The sequence below is a fragment of the Excalfactoria chinensis genome, unplaced genomic scaffold (genome assembly GCF_039878825.1).
Source record: "Excalfactoria chinensis isolate bCotChi1 unplaced genomic scaffold, bCotChi1.hap2 Scaffold_68, whole genome shotgun sequence".
NCBI classification, from domain to species: domain Eukaryota; kingdom Metazoa; phylum Chordata; class Aves; order Galliformes; family Phasianidae; genus Excalfactoria; species Excalfactoria chinensis.
In genome coordinates this window covers 408,201-423,314 of record NW_027315710.1, presented here as the reverse complement: position 1 = coordinate 423,314, position 15,114 = coordinate 408,201, and the positions used below count along the sequence as shown (strand labels likewise).

Below are 15,114 nucleotides of genomic sequence, written 5' to 3'. Positions count from 1 at the left end.
GTCAGCTCCAAAAGAAGGATAACAGACAGAGTCACTACATGTCCTTTATTCTGTAAGGTTCACTGAGAGCCTGGTTCGTTATGTACAGTGTGTATGGGCTGCACTAGAAAGGTAGAAACTGAGTAGGAATTGATTTGACTAATGATATTTCAGTGAAAAACATTACAGTATATATATATAAAGAATAATAATGAATTACACATATAAAATGAACAGAACAATCAACAAAAGAGAACTTGATTTAGAAAAAAGCTGGATTACATTATATGAATTCCAAAAGATGGGCAGTTCACAGCTTTTGAAACACATTTAGTAATCACTTTCCTCACTGAATCCTTGACCTCCTGGTTCCTCATGCTGTATATAATAGGGTTCAATGTTGGAGGTACCACCGAGTACAGAAGTGCCACCATCAGGTCCATGGATGGGGAGGAGACAGAGGGAGGCTTCAGGTAAGCAAAAAAGCCAGTGATGACATGCAGGGAGAGCACGGCCAGGTGAGGGAGGCACGTGGAGAAGGCTTTGTGCCGTCCCTGCTCAGAGGACATCCTCAGCACGGCCAGGAAGATCTGCACATAGGACACCACTATGAAAACAAAGCAGCCAAAGCCTAAACTGGCACTAAAAATGATAAACACAACTTCCCTGAGGTAGAAAACTGAGCAGGAGAGCTTGAGTATCCGGGGGATTTCACAGAAAAACTGGTTGACAACATTGCCTTGGCAGAGAGGCAGTGAAAACGTACTGGCAGTGTGCAGCAGGGAATTGAGAACCCCAGCACCCCAGGCAGCTGCTGCCATGGTGGCACAAGCTCTGCTGTCCATCAAGGTCCCGTAGTGCAGGGGCTTGCAGATGGCAACGTAGCGGTCATAGGACATGATGGTGAGAAGGAAATACTCTGCTGAGATGAGGAAGACAAAGAAAAAGAGCTGTGCAGCACATCCTGCGTAGGAGATGGCCCTGGTGTCCCAGAGGGCGTTGGCCATGGCTTTGGGGAGAGTGGTGGAGATGCAGCCCAGGTCGAGGAGGGCCAGGTTGAGCAGGAAGAAGTACATGGGGGTGTGCAGGCGGCGGTCTCAGGCTACGGCTGTGCTGATGAGGCCGTTGCCCAGGAGGGCAGCCAGGTAGATGCCCAGCAAGAGCCAGAAGTGCAGGAGCTGCAGCTGCCGCGTGTCTGCCAACGGCAGCAGGAGGAACTCGCTGATGGAGCTGCTGTTGGGCATCTGCTGTTCCTGGGCTTGGAGTCCTGCTTAGAGTGCAGAAGATAATGACAAGTCCAGACCCTTCTCAGACACACTCCTTCTGCTGTGCTATGAAATATGTTGATTCTCTTACTATTATGTTCATTTAGCAAATGTACTTGCATTTCATTTCATGAAGTTTAGCCTTACTTAAGAAGAAGCAGCCTGTGAAGCTTTAAACTTCCTTTGATTTTCTGATGTTTTCCCATTTCCCTGGATTTTTTCATGTTTCATGCCAGATGTCTTTACCCCAAATGTTTTTATAGCACCCAACCCCGGCCTCCGTTCCCTTCAATCTCTGTTACAAAAAGCTGCCTGTTGGCAGGATATGTGAATTATTCATGTCTTCAGAGTATGATAATAATTATAACTGGTTCCACCCTAATAGACAGGAGAGATTGAAAGCAAATCACGTGTGACAGATAGCATAACATCCAATGTATGAAAGAAAAATTCTCAGAGCAGTGAGATCCGCTTTTAGATTTTTGCCTCCAATCCTTTTTCCCTTCCCTCAGTACAGGAAAAAAAAAAAAAAAAAAATCCCTGCCTTGACTGTCCACTTGGAAAGTACCCCCAGAAACATTCAGCTGTGCAGTGGAGCTGTGATCCCCTGCCCCAGGCAGCAGCTGTGGCAGCACAAGCCCTGAAGGGGGGCTCCTTCCCCCCACACGTCTCCCCGCAGCACCCTGGGCAGCTCCCCGGGCAGGCTGAGTGCTGAGCCTGGCAGGCGGCAGAGTCCCATAGCATGGCCTGAAGTGAGACTTACCTTGTCATGGTCTGTCAGCAATGTTCCTGCAGTGAGCTCAGAAGGCTGCTCTCACCTCACGCATCCTGGAAGCTCTCTCCCCTTTCTCTCCTCTCCTTCTGTCACCTGCAGGCTGGGTTGTGCACAAAGCTGCTCCTGGGAACAGCTGTCTCTGCAGCACCACACACTTTTATGAGCTTCCTGTGTGGGAGCCCAGCCCAGCTCAGTAGCAGAGGATGTCAATTTTATCCTTCCCACTTGTCTCCCCTGAGATGTCCCTGGGTCCTCATGGCAAACAGCTCCTGAAAGACAACAGCATCATGACAGTACATTAAAATCTGTTGAATTTAACACCAGATTTCTAGTGGTCAGTGACTAGTTCCAGACATGTGGTGAGTCCTCCCAGAGAGTGCTTGCTGAAACTAAAAGGGCACACAGACGAGGACACAATAGCATAGAATCATAGAATCACCAAGGTTGGAAAAGACCTACAAGATCATTCAGTCCAACTGTTCAGCTATCACCAATAGCTCCCACTAATCCATGTTCTTCAACACAACATCCAATCATTCCTTGAACACCTCCAGGATCCGAGAATCCACCACACCCCTGGGAAGTCCATTCCACGTCCCAAATTGCAGGACGCAGTTTTTGGTCTTGGTGAACTTCATCCCATTGGATTCAGCCTAGCTCTCCAGCCTGTCCAGATCCCGCTGTAGGGCCTTTCTAACCCCAGGCAGATCCACACTCCCAGCCAATTTGGTGTCATCTGCAAACTTACTTAGGTTTCACCCAATGCCCTCATCTAGGTCAACAATAAAGAAACTGAAGAGGAAAGGCACGAGCACTGACCTCTGGGGAACACCAAGTAGGCGCACAGCTAGGTGTCCATGCGGGTCTTGACTATCTCCAGACAAGGAGACTCCACAACCCTCTTTGGGCAGCCTGTTCCAGTGCTCCGTCACCCTCACTGTAAAGAAGTTCTTGCACACATTCGTGTGGAACTTCCTATGCTCCAATTTCTGGCCATTTCCCCTTGTCCTGTCTCCACACACTGCTGAAAAGAGTTTGGTCTCACCACTTTGCCACCCACACCTCAGATATTTATAGACCTGGATCAGGTCCCCTCTCAGTCTTCTTTTCTCAAGGCTAAACAGACCCAGTTCACATAGCTTTTCTTCATAAGGGAGATGTTCCAGACCCTTCACAATCTTTGTAGCTCTTTACTTCAGTGGTTCCAAGAGATCCGTGTTTTGTTTTTTTATTTTGTTTTTTTTTTTTTATTTGTTTGTTTGTTTGTTTTTTTTGTTTTGTTTTGTTTTGTTTGTTTGTTTTTGTTTGTTTGTTTTTTAATGATGATCCCAGAACTAGACACAGTACTCCAGATGAGTCCTTACCAGGGCAGATTAGAGGCGAAGGATCACCTCCCTCGACCCCCAGGCAACCCTCTTTTCTATGCACCCCAGAATGCCATTGGCCTTTTTGGCCACAAGGGCACACTGCTGGCTCATGGCTAACCTGTCATCCATCAGGAAACCCAGGTCCCTCTCTGCAGAGCTCCTCTCCAGAAGCTCATCCCCCAGCCTGTCCTGGTGCATGCAATTATTCCTCCCTAAGTGCAAGACTCTACACCTGCTTTTTTTAAGCCCCATCTGGATTCTTACTGCCCAGCTCTCCAGACTGTCCAGGTCTCGCAAAATGGAAGAACAGCCCACAGGCATGTCAGCCAATCCTCCCAACTTTGTTTCATCAGCAAACTTGATGTGTATGGCCACTATTCCTTTGTCAAGTTTGCTGATAAAGATGTTGAACAAGACTGGACCCAGCCCTGACCCCTGGGAAACACCGCTACTTACAGGTCACCAACCAGACACTGCACCGCCAACGACGACAATCTGTGCTCTGCCAGTCAGACAGTTCTCACCCCACCTCACTGTCCACTCATCTATCCCACACTTCCTCAGCTTTGTTATACTAATGTCATGGGGACAGTATCAAATGCCTTGCTGAAATCAAGGTAGATGACATCCACTGCTCTCGCCCCATTTACAAAGCCAGTGAAAATGTCATAGAAGGCTACCAGGTTGGACGAGCATGACCTCCCCTTGGTGGACACATGCTGACTACTCCTGATAACATTCTTTTCATCCAGTTGCCTGGAGATGGCATCCAACACAAGCTGTTCCATCACCTTTCCAGGGACTGAGGTGAGGCGGCCTAGCGTGTAATAACCCAGATCTTCCGTCTTGCCCTTTTTGAAGACCAGAGGGACATTGGCTATCCTCCAGTCTTCAGGCACCTCCCCCATTCTCCAAGACCTCTGAAAGATTACAGAGAGCGGATCAGCAATCACCTCTGCCAGCTCTCTCAGAACTCACAGATGCACCCCATCAGGTCCCATGGATTTATGGACCTTAGTGCTGCTTAGGCGCTCATGGAACAGCTTTTCCCTAACTAAAGGCAAGTCTTCATTCCTCAGACACTCTCACTAAGCTCCAGGCTCTGGGATTCCTGAGGGAGAGCTTTTTCACTGAAGACAGAAGCAAAGAATGCCTTCAGTATCTCCAGCGTCTCAGCATCCCCCGTTACCAGAATACCCCCTCACTTAGTAGGGTACCCACTGTCCTCACTGTCTCTCTAGTCTTCCTTTAATTAATAACATACTTTAAAATATATATATATATATATATATATATTAATGAGTGTCAACCAATTTATGTAATACTATGTTCTGCTTGCAAGGAACTGTGTGAGAGAGGTGGGCCAATCAGGGCTGGTTCTGCATTGAGGTGTTTATAACTGGACAATTCAGACTGTTAATGGAAAGATATACGGTAGTAAAGGTGTATATGGGATCTAAAAACCAGTATTGTTTGACAAACTGTTTTGATGGTATATAAAAGTGTAATTGTTATTAATATGTGCAAGCGTAATAGAGGGTATGTGGAAATGTAAATGAGGGTACAAATAGTGGAAGAATGTACAGAGGAAAAAGGGTTTAAGAGAAAGTGAGTTTATCTGCACAGACATGACAGCAACCCCCCACACCCTTCCCCTGTGAGCAGAGCAGAGCAGAGACACTGTCCCCATGTATCATGTAGTGTTATTCTACTTAGAAAATGGGTGAGATCACAACAGAAGAGACAGATCTCCTCTCCATCTGTGGCATACTCTGGAGTTCAAGGCATTGCAAAGCTGGGGCACATCTACGTTTGTTCTCTGATGACACCTTAGTTTGCTCTGGGCTCTCATTTCAATGGCATCTACATAAGTCTAGGGTCATGCCAGTTGACAGCAAACTAGCAAATGCTGTCTCATTGTAAGGAAGAACAAGAAATGTGACAGGGGCAATTATGGACTTGTCAGTCTCACTCCAGTGCCTGGTAAAATTATGGAGACAATGATGGTGGGAGTGACTGAAAAAGAGCTGAAGGACAATTGTGTCATTGGTCACAGCCAACACAAGTTCCCGAGGGGAAGGTCCTGTTTAACTTAAGGTCCATTTCTGTCAAGGTTATCCATTTAGTTGACCAAGGGAAGCAAGGTGATGTTATCCTTGAGGATTTCAGTAGAGCTTCTGATACTGTTTCTCACAGCACCCTCCTGGACAGAATGTCCAGCATACGGTTAGACAGAAACAGGATGTGGTCAGTGAGCAGTTGGCCAATAATTCAGGCCCAAATGATTATAGCCAATGGGTTCCATCGGGCTGGTAGATGGTCACTATCATGGTTCCCAGGGCTCCATTTTAGGGCCACTTCTCTTTCATGTATTGGTGGATGACCTGCATGCAGGACTAGAAGATGTTCTGAGCAAGTTTTCTGGTTGGAGGTGTTGTTGCCTCCACTGAGGGTGGAGAGGTCTTGCAGAGACATGTGAACAAGTCAGAGAAGTGGGTACCAGTTGGTACTATGCACCAAGTGCATAAAGTATAACAGAAGCCTGATTGTGCACCTGGGTAGGGGCAACCCTGGACATAGACACTGATTGGATATGAGACACTGGAGAGCGGTCTGACTGAAAAGGATTGGGGGACCTGGTCAGCATCAAATTGAATGCGAGTCAGCAGTGTGTCCAGGCAGCCAGGAAGGCCAGCGGTCCCACAGAGCGCAGGAAACAAGTTATTGCTAGGTGGGTAACAGAAAGGATAGTTCCTGTCTGCTCTGCATTGCTGCAGCCTCACCTGGAGCACTGGGTGTACTTCTGGGCACCGCAGAATGCAAAGAACATCAAACTATGGGGGGGTGTGCAAAGGAGGGCACTGGACATGAGAGATCAGAATTCAGAGTTTCATTAGGATTGACTACATGATCAGATTGGGCTTTTCTTACATCCCACATCCTGTGATGAGACACAGGGCACACATGGGACATGAACCTCACAGTGTCCTTGCACCCCATGCAGAGCCTGGGATCTTCTGTCCTTCTGTCTTTCATTTGACATCATACAATTCTCCATTTCCTGCCCCAGGAAGGGCCCTGAGCCAACATGAGGTACAGGATCTCCCTGCCAATGTCTGGAGATCAAGGTTTGGCCTTTCTGCTTCATAAGACAAAGGGGGAGTTTCTCAGCATCAGAGCCACCATGCCAGTGCCTTTGCCTGCCTGCAGTCATGGCTTCCAATTATCTGCTCTAACAAGTCCCTTGGGAAACTGGCTTGTTAATGTTCCTCAGTGGGCCCATTAATACTCCAAGTAACTTCACTGTTACTTCTGACTTTGTCTTGTTGAGCACTTTGAGCAGTTTTCTCTCTGCACTGGAGGTTGATGGACTCAGCAGCAAATGCCGCCTGGGGCTCCTTACCACCTAAAGAGCCTCCTGAGCCTTGTGCCTTCCTGTCATTCTCTTCAGGTTTTCAGAACTTGTTCAGCAAAATGAAGAGATACCTGGAGAGAGCTTAAAGTGGCCAAAGCTGGCAGGCGTTTATTGTTTATTTATTTATATTTGAGTTTAAACAAAACATTAAAGCAGCACTGTGCAACTGGTATTAATCCAGAATGTTCCAAGTGAGTTCTGTTCTGTTACTGTGTGGACAAATGTCCTCCTCAACCTCCCCACCCCATTTCTACTCACATTGGCCCCATGGGACTTGCATCACTTTTCTTCACATCACTGTTCTCCTCTGCAGCCACCCGCTCAGTGTTAAAACTCCTTTGCACCAGCTCCAACTAGCTTTCCACAAAGAACCAGTGGCACATGTAAAAGGAAAGATTTTTTGGCCAACAAACAGCAGGAAAGGTGTTGCAATTGAATGAACAGTAAAACACAGTGATCAGCTGCATGCCATGTGCAATCTGCATCTATTGAGGTTTGTCTTTCACAGGGAAAATTTGTACAAGAAATGAGTTAGACACAGTCATGATGCTGTTTTCTTTCAGGAGCTGTTGGCCATGAGGACCCAGCGATATCTCAGGGGAGAGGAGTGGGAAGGATGAAGATGTCATCCTAATCTGCTGGGCTGGGCTGGGCTCCTGGGACACAGGGAGCTCATACAAGTGGGCAGCGCTGCAGAGAGACAGCTGTGCCCAGGAGCAGCTCTTGTGCACAGCACAGCCTGCAGGTGACAGAAGGAGAGGAGAGAAAGGGGAGAGAGCTTGCAGGATGTGAACGGTGAGAGCGGGCTGTGAACTCACTGCAGGAGCATTGCTCACAAACGATGACACGGTAAGTCTCACTGCAGACCATGCAGATGCTATTCATAGAGGGTTAACTTAATCAGGGACATGCCATAGCAGATCTGGCTGCAGGCACTGCATGTTTCTTTACTGTGGAAAAAGACTTCTGTTTGAGCTGAGGGCTTCCGTGCTGCAGCATCAGAGCACAGCCCTGAGGGCTGCGTGTCCCAGCACGGCTGCAGGCTGTGCATATGGGGCTGAAGGTGGGTGCCCAGGGCTGTCCTGCAGAGCAGGGTCCCTGCTGTGCCCCAGGGGCTGTGTGCCGGCTATGGGACTCTGCCGCCTGCCAGGCTCAGCACTCAGCCTGCCCGGTGAGCTGCCCAGGGTGCTGCGGGGAGACGTGTGGGGGGAAGGAGCCCCCCGGCAGGGCTTGTGCTGCCACAGCTGCTGCTTGGGGCAGGGGATCACAGCTCCACTGCACAACAGACTCTTTCTGAGGGTCCTTTGCAAGAGGAGAGCCAAGGCAGGGATTTTCCTTTTTCTGTTCTGAGTGAAAACAGAAAGGAATGGAGGCAAGAAATCTAAAAGGGGCTGTCAACATTGAACACAGCTCAGAGACTCCCCAGTATTTCTCCAATCAGTTGGCTGTTTTGTGAAAAGTCACACAGGTTGTGTTTTCAGCCTCACCTACCTAAAAGGATACAATCAGCTGAAGTTATAGTTCTTTTCTGCAGGCGTTAATAGTTCAGTTGTCCTGCAAACAGGCTGATTTCTCTAAGACAAACTGAAGTGCAAAGAGGCTGGGGCTGTGGTCTCAAAGAGCAATTGGAGTAAAGAGGAAAATATCCAGGAGGCTGGGGTATGATATAGGAAATGAGAAGAAAGTAAGAGCTCCCCAGTCTTCTACTCGTTACGGGATGGTGAAGCTCATGATAGTATACACAAGTTCTGGAGTTAAATAACTATTTTCCTAAGGAAAATGAAAATTTACATAGTATAGCAGGAGGAGTGAGTTTGAGAGTGGTCTGGACTTGTCATTATCTTCTGCACTCTGAACAGGACTCCAAGCCCAGGAACAGCAGATGCCCAACAGCAGCTCCATCAGCGAGTTCCTCCTGCTGCCGTTGGCAGACACGCGGCAGCTGCAGCTCCTGCACTTCTGGCTCTTGCTGGGCATCTACCTGGCTGCCCTCCTGGGCAACGGCCTCATCAGCACAGCCGTAGCCTGCGACCGCTGCCTGCACACCCCCATGTACTTCTTCCTGCTCAACCTGGCCCTCCTCGACCTGGGCTGCATCTCCACCACTCTCCCCAAAGCCATGGCCAACGCCCTCTGGGACACCAGGGCCATCTCCTACGCAGGATGTGCTGCACAGCTCTTTTGCTTTGTCTTCTTCATGTCAGCAGAGTTTTCCCTTCTCACCATCATGTCCTATGACCGTTACGTTGCCATCTGCAAGCCCCTGCACTATGGGACCTTGATGGACAGCAAAGCTTGTGCCACCATGGCAGCAGCTGCCTGGGGCGCTGGGTTTCTCAGTTCCCTGCTGCAGAGTGCCAGTACGTTTTCACTGCCTCTCTGCCAAGGCAATGTTGTCAACCAGTTTTTCTGTGAAATCCCCCAGATACTCAAGCTCTCCTGCTCAGAATCAAATCTCAGGGAAGTTGTGCTTATCATTTTTACTATCAGTTTAGCCTTTGGGTGCTTTGTTTTCATGGTTGTGTCCTATGTGCAGATCTTCATTGCTGTGCTGAGGATGCCCTCTGAGCAGGGACGGCACAAAGCCTTCTCCACGTGTCTCCCTCACCTGGCCGTGGTCTCCCTGTTTCTCATCACTGGCTTTTTTGGCTACTTGAAGCCCCCCTCCATTTCCTCCCCACTCCTGGATCTGACAGTGGCACTTCTGTATGCAGTGGTTCCTCCAACACTGAACCCGATTATCTACAGCATGAGGAACAGGGAGATCAAGCACGCTCTCAGCAAGGTGTTGCAATATGCATTATTCCAGTTACAATGAAGTGCACATCTTTGTCTCAGGTTCCCTGTGATGTTTCTTAATGTTTTATGCATCTTTGATTGTTTGAATGTATGTTATATAGAAATCCGCAAAGAAATGTTATTGGACTTATAAATAAAATATTATTTCACTTCTTTCCGACATAATTTCCATTTTCTCACTCCAAGATTTCATGCAAACATGGAACCTGATTCCCTGAATGGGTTATAAGATTCCTTAAAACACTTTCAAAATAGACTTTTCCTTATCTCTTCTCTCTTCCTACTTTGTCTGGGTCTGGTTGAGTTACAGCCACAGACAGCAGCACAATGTGCTCTTTTCATTTCTGCTCTCTTTACACTGCCACAGTGCTCTTAACAAGTCCTCTCATTTGTGCTGTCCTGAAGGTCTTGTGTGTCTCACGACAGTCCTGTTGTCTCTACAGCAGCACTCCAGGGCTGCAGTCAGTAGCCGGCAGTATAAACGGCTGTGTCAGAGCTGGTCTCCTTGCTGGCACTGCCATAACAAGAGGGCCCCTTCAGAGCAGGACCAGAGAACTGGAGGCCTCTTCCAGAGCTGGTGTAAGGAATGTACCTCAGGAGCTGCTCCCTGAGAAGATCTCGAGATCTTCTGGTGCTCTTCACTGAGTGACGGGGACAGACTCAAGACAGTACTCAAAACGGGGACACTCTGTTTTGTGGTTTAAATTATATGCATTGAGGTAAAAAGAAAAAGTATAAGAATTATGACAAATATATTTATACATCTAAAAATATATTATATTACTACATATGTACAATACATTCATTTGCAAACATATATGCATAGATAATAATTTATATGAATAAATATTTTCAAATCCAGGACCTGTTGCAGGGCTTTTAACAGCCTCAAGCTCACTGTAGAAGCTGAAGGGGCTGATGGGCTGTTGCAGGATTTGGAGCAATTGCAGAGCTCATTGCCAGAGCTGGAATCACCACAGGACCTGTCACTGAATTTGGGGCAGCCACTGGGGTCATTGGAGGGGTTGGAGTGACCACAGGGCTGTACCTCCTGGCATGCCTCACTTCCCTTGGGAGGCATTTGCTTCATTTGATTAACTTCAATCCTAGAACCGTTGAATCACCAGGGCTGGAAAAGACCTATAAGATCATCTAGTCCAACTGTTCACCTATTACCAATAGCTCCCAATAAACCATGTCCCTCAACACAACATCCAGTCATTCCTTGAATGCCTTCAGAATCGGTGATTCCTGCACATCCCTGGGCAGTCCATTCCAGTGCCTGACCACCCTTTCCGAGAAGTAATACTTCCTAATGTCTGGCCTGAATCTCCCCTACTGCACATTCTAACCATTCCCTCTAGTCCTATGACTAAAGACATGAGAAAAGAGGCTGACCCCCAGCTCACTACAACCTCCCTCCAGAAAGTTACCAAAAGCAATAAGGTCTCCCCTGAGCCTCCTCATATGCCTTCATGTTCAGGGACACAGACAGTGGTGCCAGTGCCAATGCCCTGTGACTAAAGCCCGGTGTCCGCCACTGTGCTTCCCTGCTGCCTATTTCATGTCCCTCATCCTCCAGGTGACTCCAGATCTCCTAAATAAATGGCTGTGGTTAAGGCCATGCTTTCAGCAGGCCATCTAGACGCATGCTCCTGCCTCTGCCCTCCAGATTTCTTCATCCCTTGCTCTTTGTTCAGTCAGATACCTCCCAATTATCTGTCTGATTTCTGACTTTCAAGGGGATTACTCAAATTTTCTCCATCACTCCAACGTCTGATGGACAGTGTTGTCAAATCCTTCACTGTGACTCTATCTATCCTTTCATATCTATCATTTTTCTTTTTCTTCTTTTCCTTTTTCTTCTTCTCTTCTTTTTTCTTTTTCTCTTTCTCTCTCTCTCTCTCTTTTTTTTTTTAAAGCACAATGTCTGAGTGATGTTCATTAATGTCAGTGAAAGTGAAAAAGTGATTTGAAGACAAAGATAGAAATGAATAACTTTGTACCCTCATTTACACTTCCACATACCCTCAAGTACACTTCCATTAGCCATTAACAATTACACTTTCTTATACCATCAAAACCGTTTGTCAAACAATACAGTTCTTCAGTTCCCATAAGACCCTTAATGCCATATATCTTTCCATTAACAGTCTGTATTATTCAGTTATAAACACCTCAATGCAGAACCAGCACTGACTGGCCCACTTCCCTCACACACTTTCTCACAAGCAGAACATAGTATTACATAAATGGGTTGACACTCATTAAATAGGATAATAAAAAGTGCTTTTTAAAGTATGGTAAGAGTAAAAGGAAGACTAGGGAAACTGTGGGTCCCCTGCTAAGTGAGAGGCATGGTCTGGTGACAGGGGACGCTGAGAAGGTGGTGATACCAAAGGCCTTCTTTGCTTCTGTCTGCAGTGAAAAATCTCTCAGGAATCCCAGGCCCTTAAGCTTAGTGGGAGGGTCTGGGGAATGGAAGACTTGCCTTTAGTCAGGGATGAGGTGGTCCATGAGCACCTAGGCCATACCAATGTTCATAAATCCATGGGACCGGATGTGGTGCATCTACGGGTGCTGAGGGAGCTGGAAGAAGTGACAGCCACTCTCTATAATCTTTGAGAGGTCTTGGAGAATGGGAGAGGTGCCTGAAGACTGGAGGATAGCCAGTGTCACTCCGGTCTTCAAAGAGCGCATGAAGCAAGATGGAGGTAATTATAGGCAAGGCAGCTTCACCTCTGTCCCTTGAAATGTGGTGGAACAGCTTGTGCTGGATGCCATCTCCAGACAGCTGGAAGAGAGGGAGGTTATCAGGAGTAGTCAGCATGTGTCCACCAAGGGGAGGTCGTGCTCGACCAACCTGGTAGCCTTCTATGACATTTTCACTGGCTTTGTAGATGGGGAGAGAGCGGTGGATGTCATCTACCTTGATTTCAGCAAGGCATTTGATACTGTCCCCATGACATTCGTATAACAAAGCTGAGGAAGTGTGGGATAGATGAGTGGACAGTGAGGTGGGTTGAGAACTGTCTGACTGGCAGAGCACAGAGGGTCGTCGTTGGCAGTGCAGAGTCTGGTTGGTGACCTGTAAGTAGCGGTGTTTCCCAGGGGTCAGGGCTGGGTCCAGTCTTGTTCAACATCTTTATCAGCAAACTTGACAAGGGAATAGTGGCCACCAACATCAAGTTTGTTGATGATAGGAAGTTGGGAGGATTGGCTGACATGCCTGTGGGCTGTTCTTCCATTCAGCGAGACCTGGACAGGCTGGAGAGCTGGGCAGTAAGAAACCAGATGGGGCTTTAAAAAAGCAGGTGTAGAGTCTTTCACTTAGGGAGGAATAATTTTATGCACCAGGACAGGCTGGGGGATGCTGGAGAGGAGCTCTGCAGAGATTGACCTGGGTTTCCTGATGGATGACAGGTTGGCCATGAGCCAGCAGTGTGCCCTTGTGGCCAAAAAGGCCAATGGCATTCTGGGGTGCATGAAAAAGAGGGTGGCCAGGGGGTCGAGAGAGGTGATCCTTCGCCTCTAATCTGCCCTGGTAAGGACTCGTCTGATGTACTGTGTCTAGTTCTGGGCTCATCATTAAAAAAATTAAAAATAAAAAACCACGGATCTCTTGGAAACAGTGAAGTAAAGGGCTACAAAGATTGTGAAGGGTCTGGATCATCTCCCGTATGAAGAAAGGGTAAGTGAGCTGGGTCTGTTTAGCCTTGAGAAAAGAATACTGAGAGGGGACCTGATCCAGGTCTATAAATATCTGAGGTGTGGGTGGCAAAGTGGTGAGACCAAACTCTTTTCAGCAGTGTGTGAAGACAGGACAAGGGGAAATGGCCGGAAACTGGGGCATAGGAAGTTCCACACGAATGTGTGCAAGAACTTCTTTACAGTGAGGGTGACAGAGCACTGGAACAGGCTGCCCAACAGGGTTGTGGAGCCTCCTTGTAAGGAGATATTCAAGACCCGCCTGGACGCCTACCTGTGCACCTACTTGGTGCACAAATTGAACGTGAGTCAGCAGTGTGTCCAGGCAGCCAGGAAGGCCAGCGGTCCCACAGAGCACAGGAAACAAGTTATTGCTAGGTGGGTAACAGAAAGGATAGTTCCTGTCTGCTCTGCATTACTGCAGCCTCACCTGGAGCACTGGGTGTACTTCTGGGCACCACAGTATGCAAAGAACATCAAACTATGTGAGGGTGTGCAAAGGAGGGCACTGGAACAGAGAGATCAGAATTCAGAGTTTCATTGGGATTGACTGCATGATCAGATTGGGCCTTTCTTACATCCCACATCCTGCGATGAGACACAGGGCACACATGGGACATGAACCTCACAGTGTCCTTGCACCCCATGCAGAGCCTGGGATCTTCTGTCCTTCTGTCTTTCATTTAACATCATACAGTTCTCCATTTCCTGCCCCAGGAAGGGCTCTGAGCCAACATGAGGTACAGGATGTCCCTGCCAAGTCTGGAGATCAAGGTTTGGCCTTTCTGCTTCATAACACAAAGGAGGGGTTTCTCAGCATCAAAGCCACCATGCCAGTGCCTTTGCCTGCCTGTACTCATGGCTTCCAATTATCTGCTCTAACAAGTCCCTTGGGAAACTGGCTTGTTAATGTTCCTCAGTGGGCCCATTAATGCTACAAGTAACTTCACTGTTACTTCTGACTTTGTCTTGTTGAGCACTTTGTGCAAACTTCTCTCTGCACTGGAGGTTGATGGACTCAGCAACAAATGCCGCCTGGGGCTCCTTACCACCTAAAGAGCCTCCTGAGCCTTGTGCCTTCCTGTCATTCTCTTCAGGTTTTCAGAACTTGTTCAGCAAAATGGAGAGATATCTGGAGAGAGCTTAAAGAGGAATAATCCAGCAGACATTTATTGTCTGTTTATTTATAGTTGTGTTCAAACAAGACATTAAAGCAGCACTGTGCAACTGATGTCAATCCAGGATGCCCCCACTGAGTTCTATTCTGTTTGTGTGGACAAAGTTGCTCCTCAACCTCCCCATCCTGTTTCTACTCACATTGGCCCCATGGGACTTGCATCACTGTTCCTCACATCACTCTTCTCCACTGCCGTCACCCGCTCAGTGTTAATCCTGCTTTGCACCAACTCCCTCTGGCTTTCCACAGAGATCCTGCTGCACATGGGCAAGGAAGGTATACTCTTTTTTTTCGGCCAACAAACAGCAGGAAAGGTGATGTAATAAAATGAACAGTAAAACACAGTGATCAACTGCATGTTTTGTCCCAGCTGCTTCTATTGAGGTTTGTCTTTCACAGGGAATGGTTGTACAAGAAATGAGTTAGACACAGGCAGGAAGGGATTGATAGAATCACAGTGAAGGAGTTGACAACAGAGTCCATCAGACTTTTGAGGAATGGAGCAAATTCCAGTAATCTCCCTGGGATAGATCAGCCAGGTAGTTGGGAGGTATCAACTTAAAACTGAACAGGACTTATGAGTATTTCACACACTGAGAAGGGTTAACACATTCACATTGATTTCTACC

General features: G+C 47.6%; 1 protein-coding gene and 1 pseudogene across 1 annotated transcript; one reads left to right on the top strand and one right to left on the bottom strand.

The window, feature by feature from the left end:
- Positions 1 to 257: 257 nt before the first annotated feature.
- Positions 258 to 1,223, bottom strand: LOC140265094 (olfactory receptor 14J1-like; annotated as a pseudogene).
- Positions 1,224 to 8,683: 7,460 nt separating this feature from the next.
- Positions 8,684 to 11,120, top strand: LOC140265093 (olfactory receptor 14J1-like). The gene is made up of 2 exons (XM_072360974.1): positions 8,684 to 9,507; positions 11,084 to 11,120. The coding sequence occupies exons 1-2, from the start codon at positions 8,684 to 8,686 to the stop codon at positions 11,118 to 11,120; spliced, it is 861 nt and encodes a 286-aa protein (XP_072217075.1).
- The last annotated feature ends 3,994 nt before the right edge of the window (positions 11,121 to 15,114 follow it).

Coding starts and splice junctions, on each gene's coding strand:
- LOC140265093 (XM_072360974.1), top strand. CDS start 8,684: ATGCCCAACAGCAGCTCCATCAGCGAGTTCCTCCTGCTGCCGTTGGCA. Junction 9,508..11,083: donor GATCTGACAGTGGCACTTCT/GTATGCAGTGGT, acceptor CTTCATGTTCAG/GGACACAGACAGTGGTGCCA.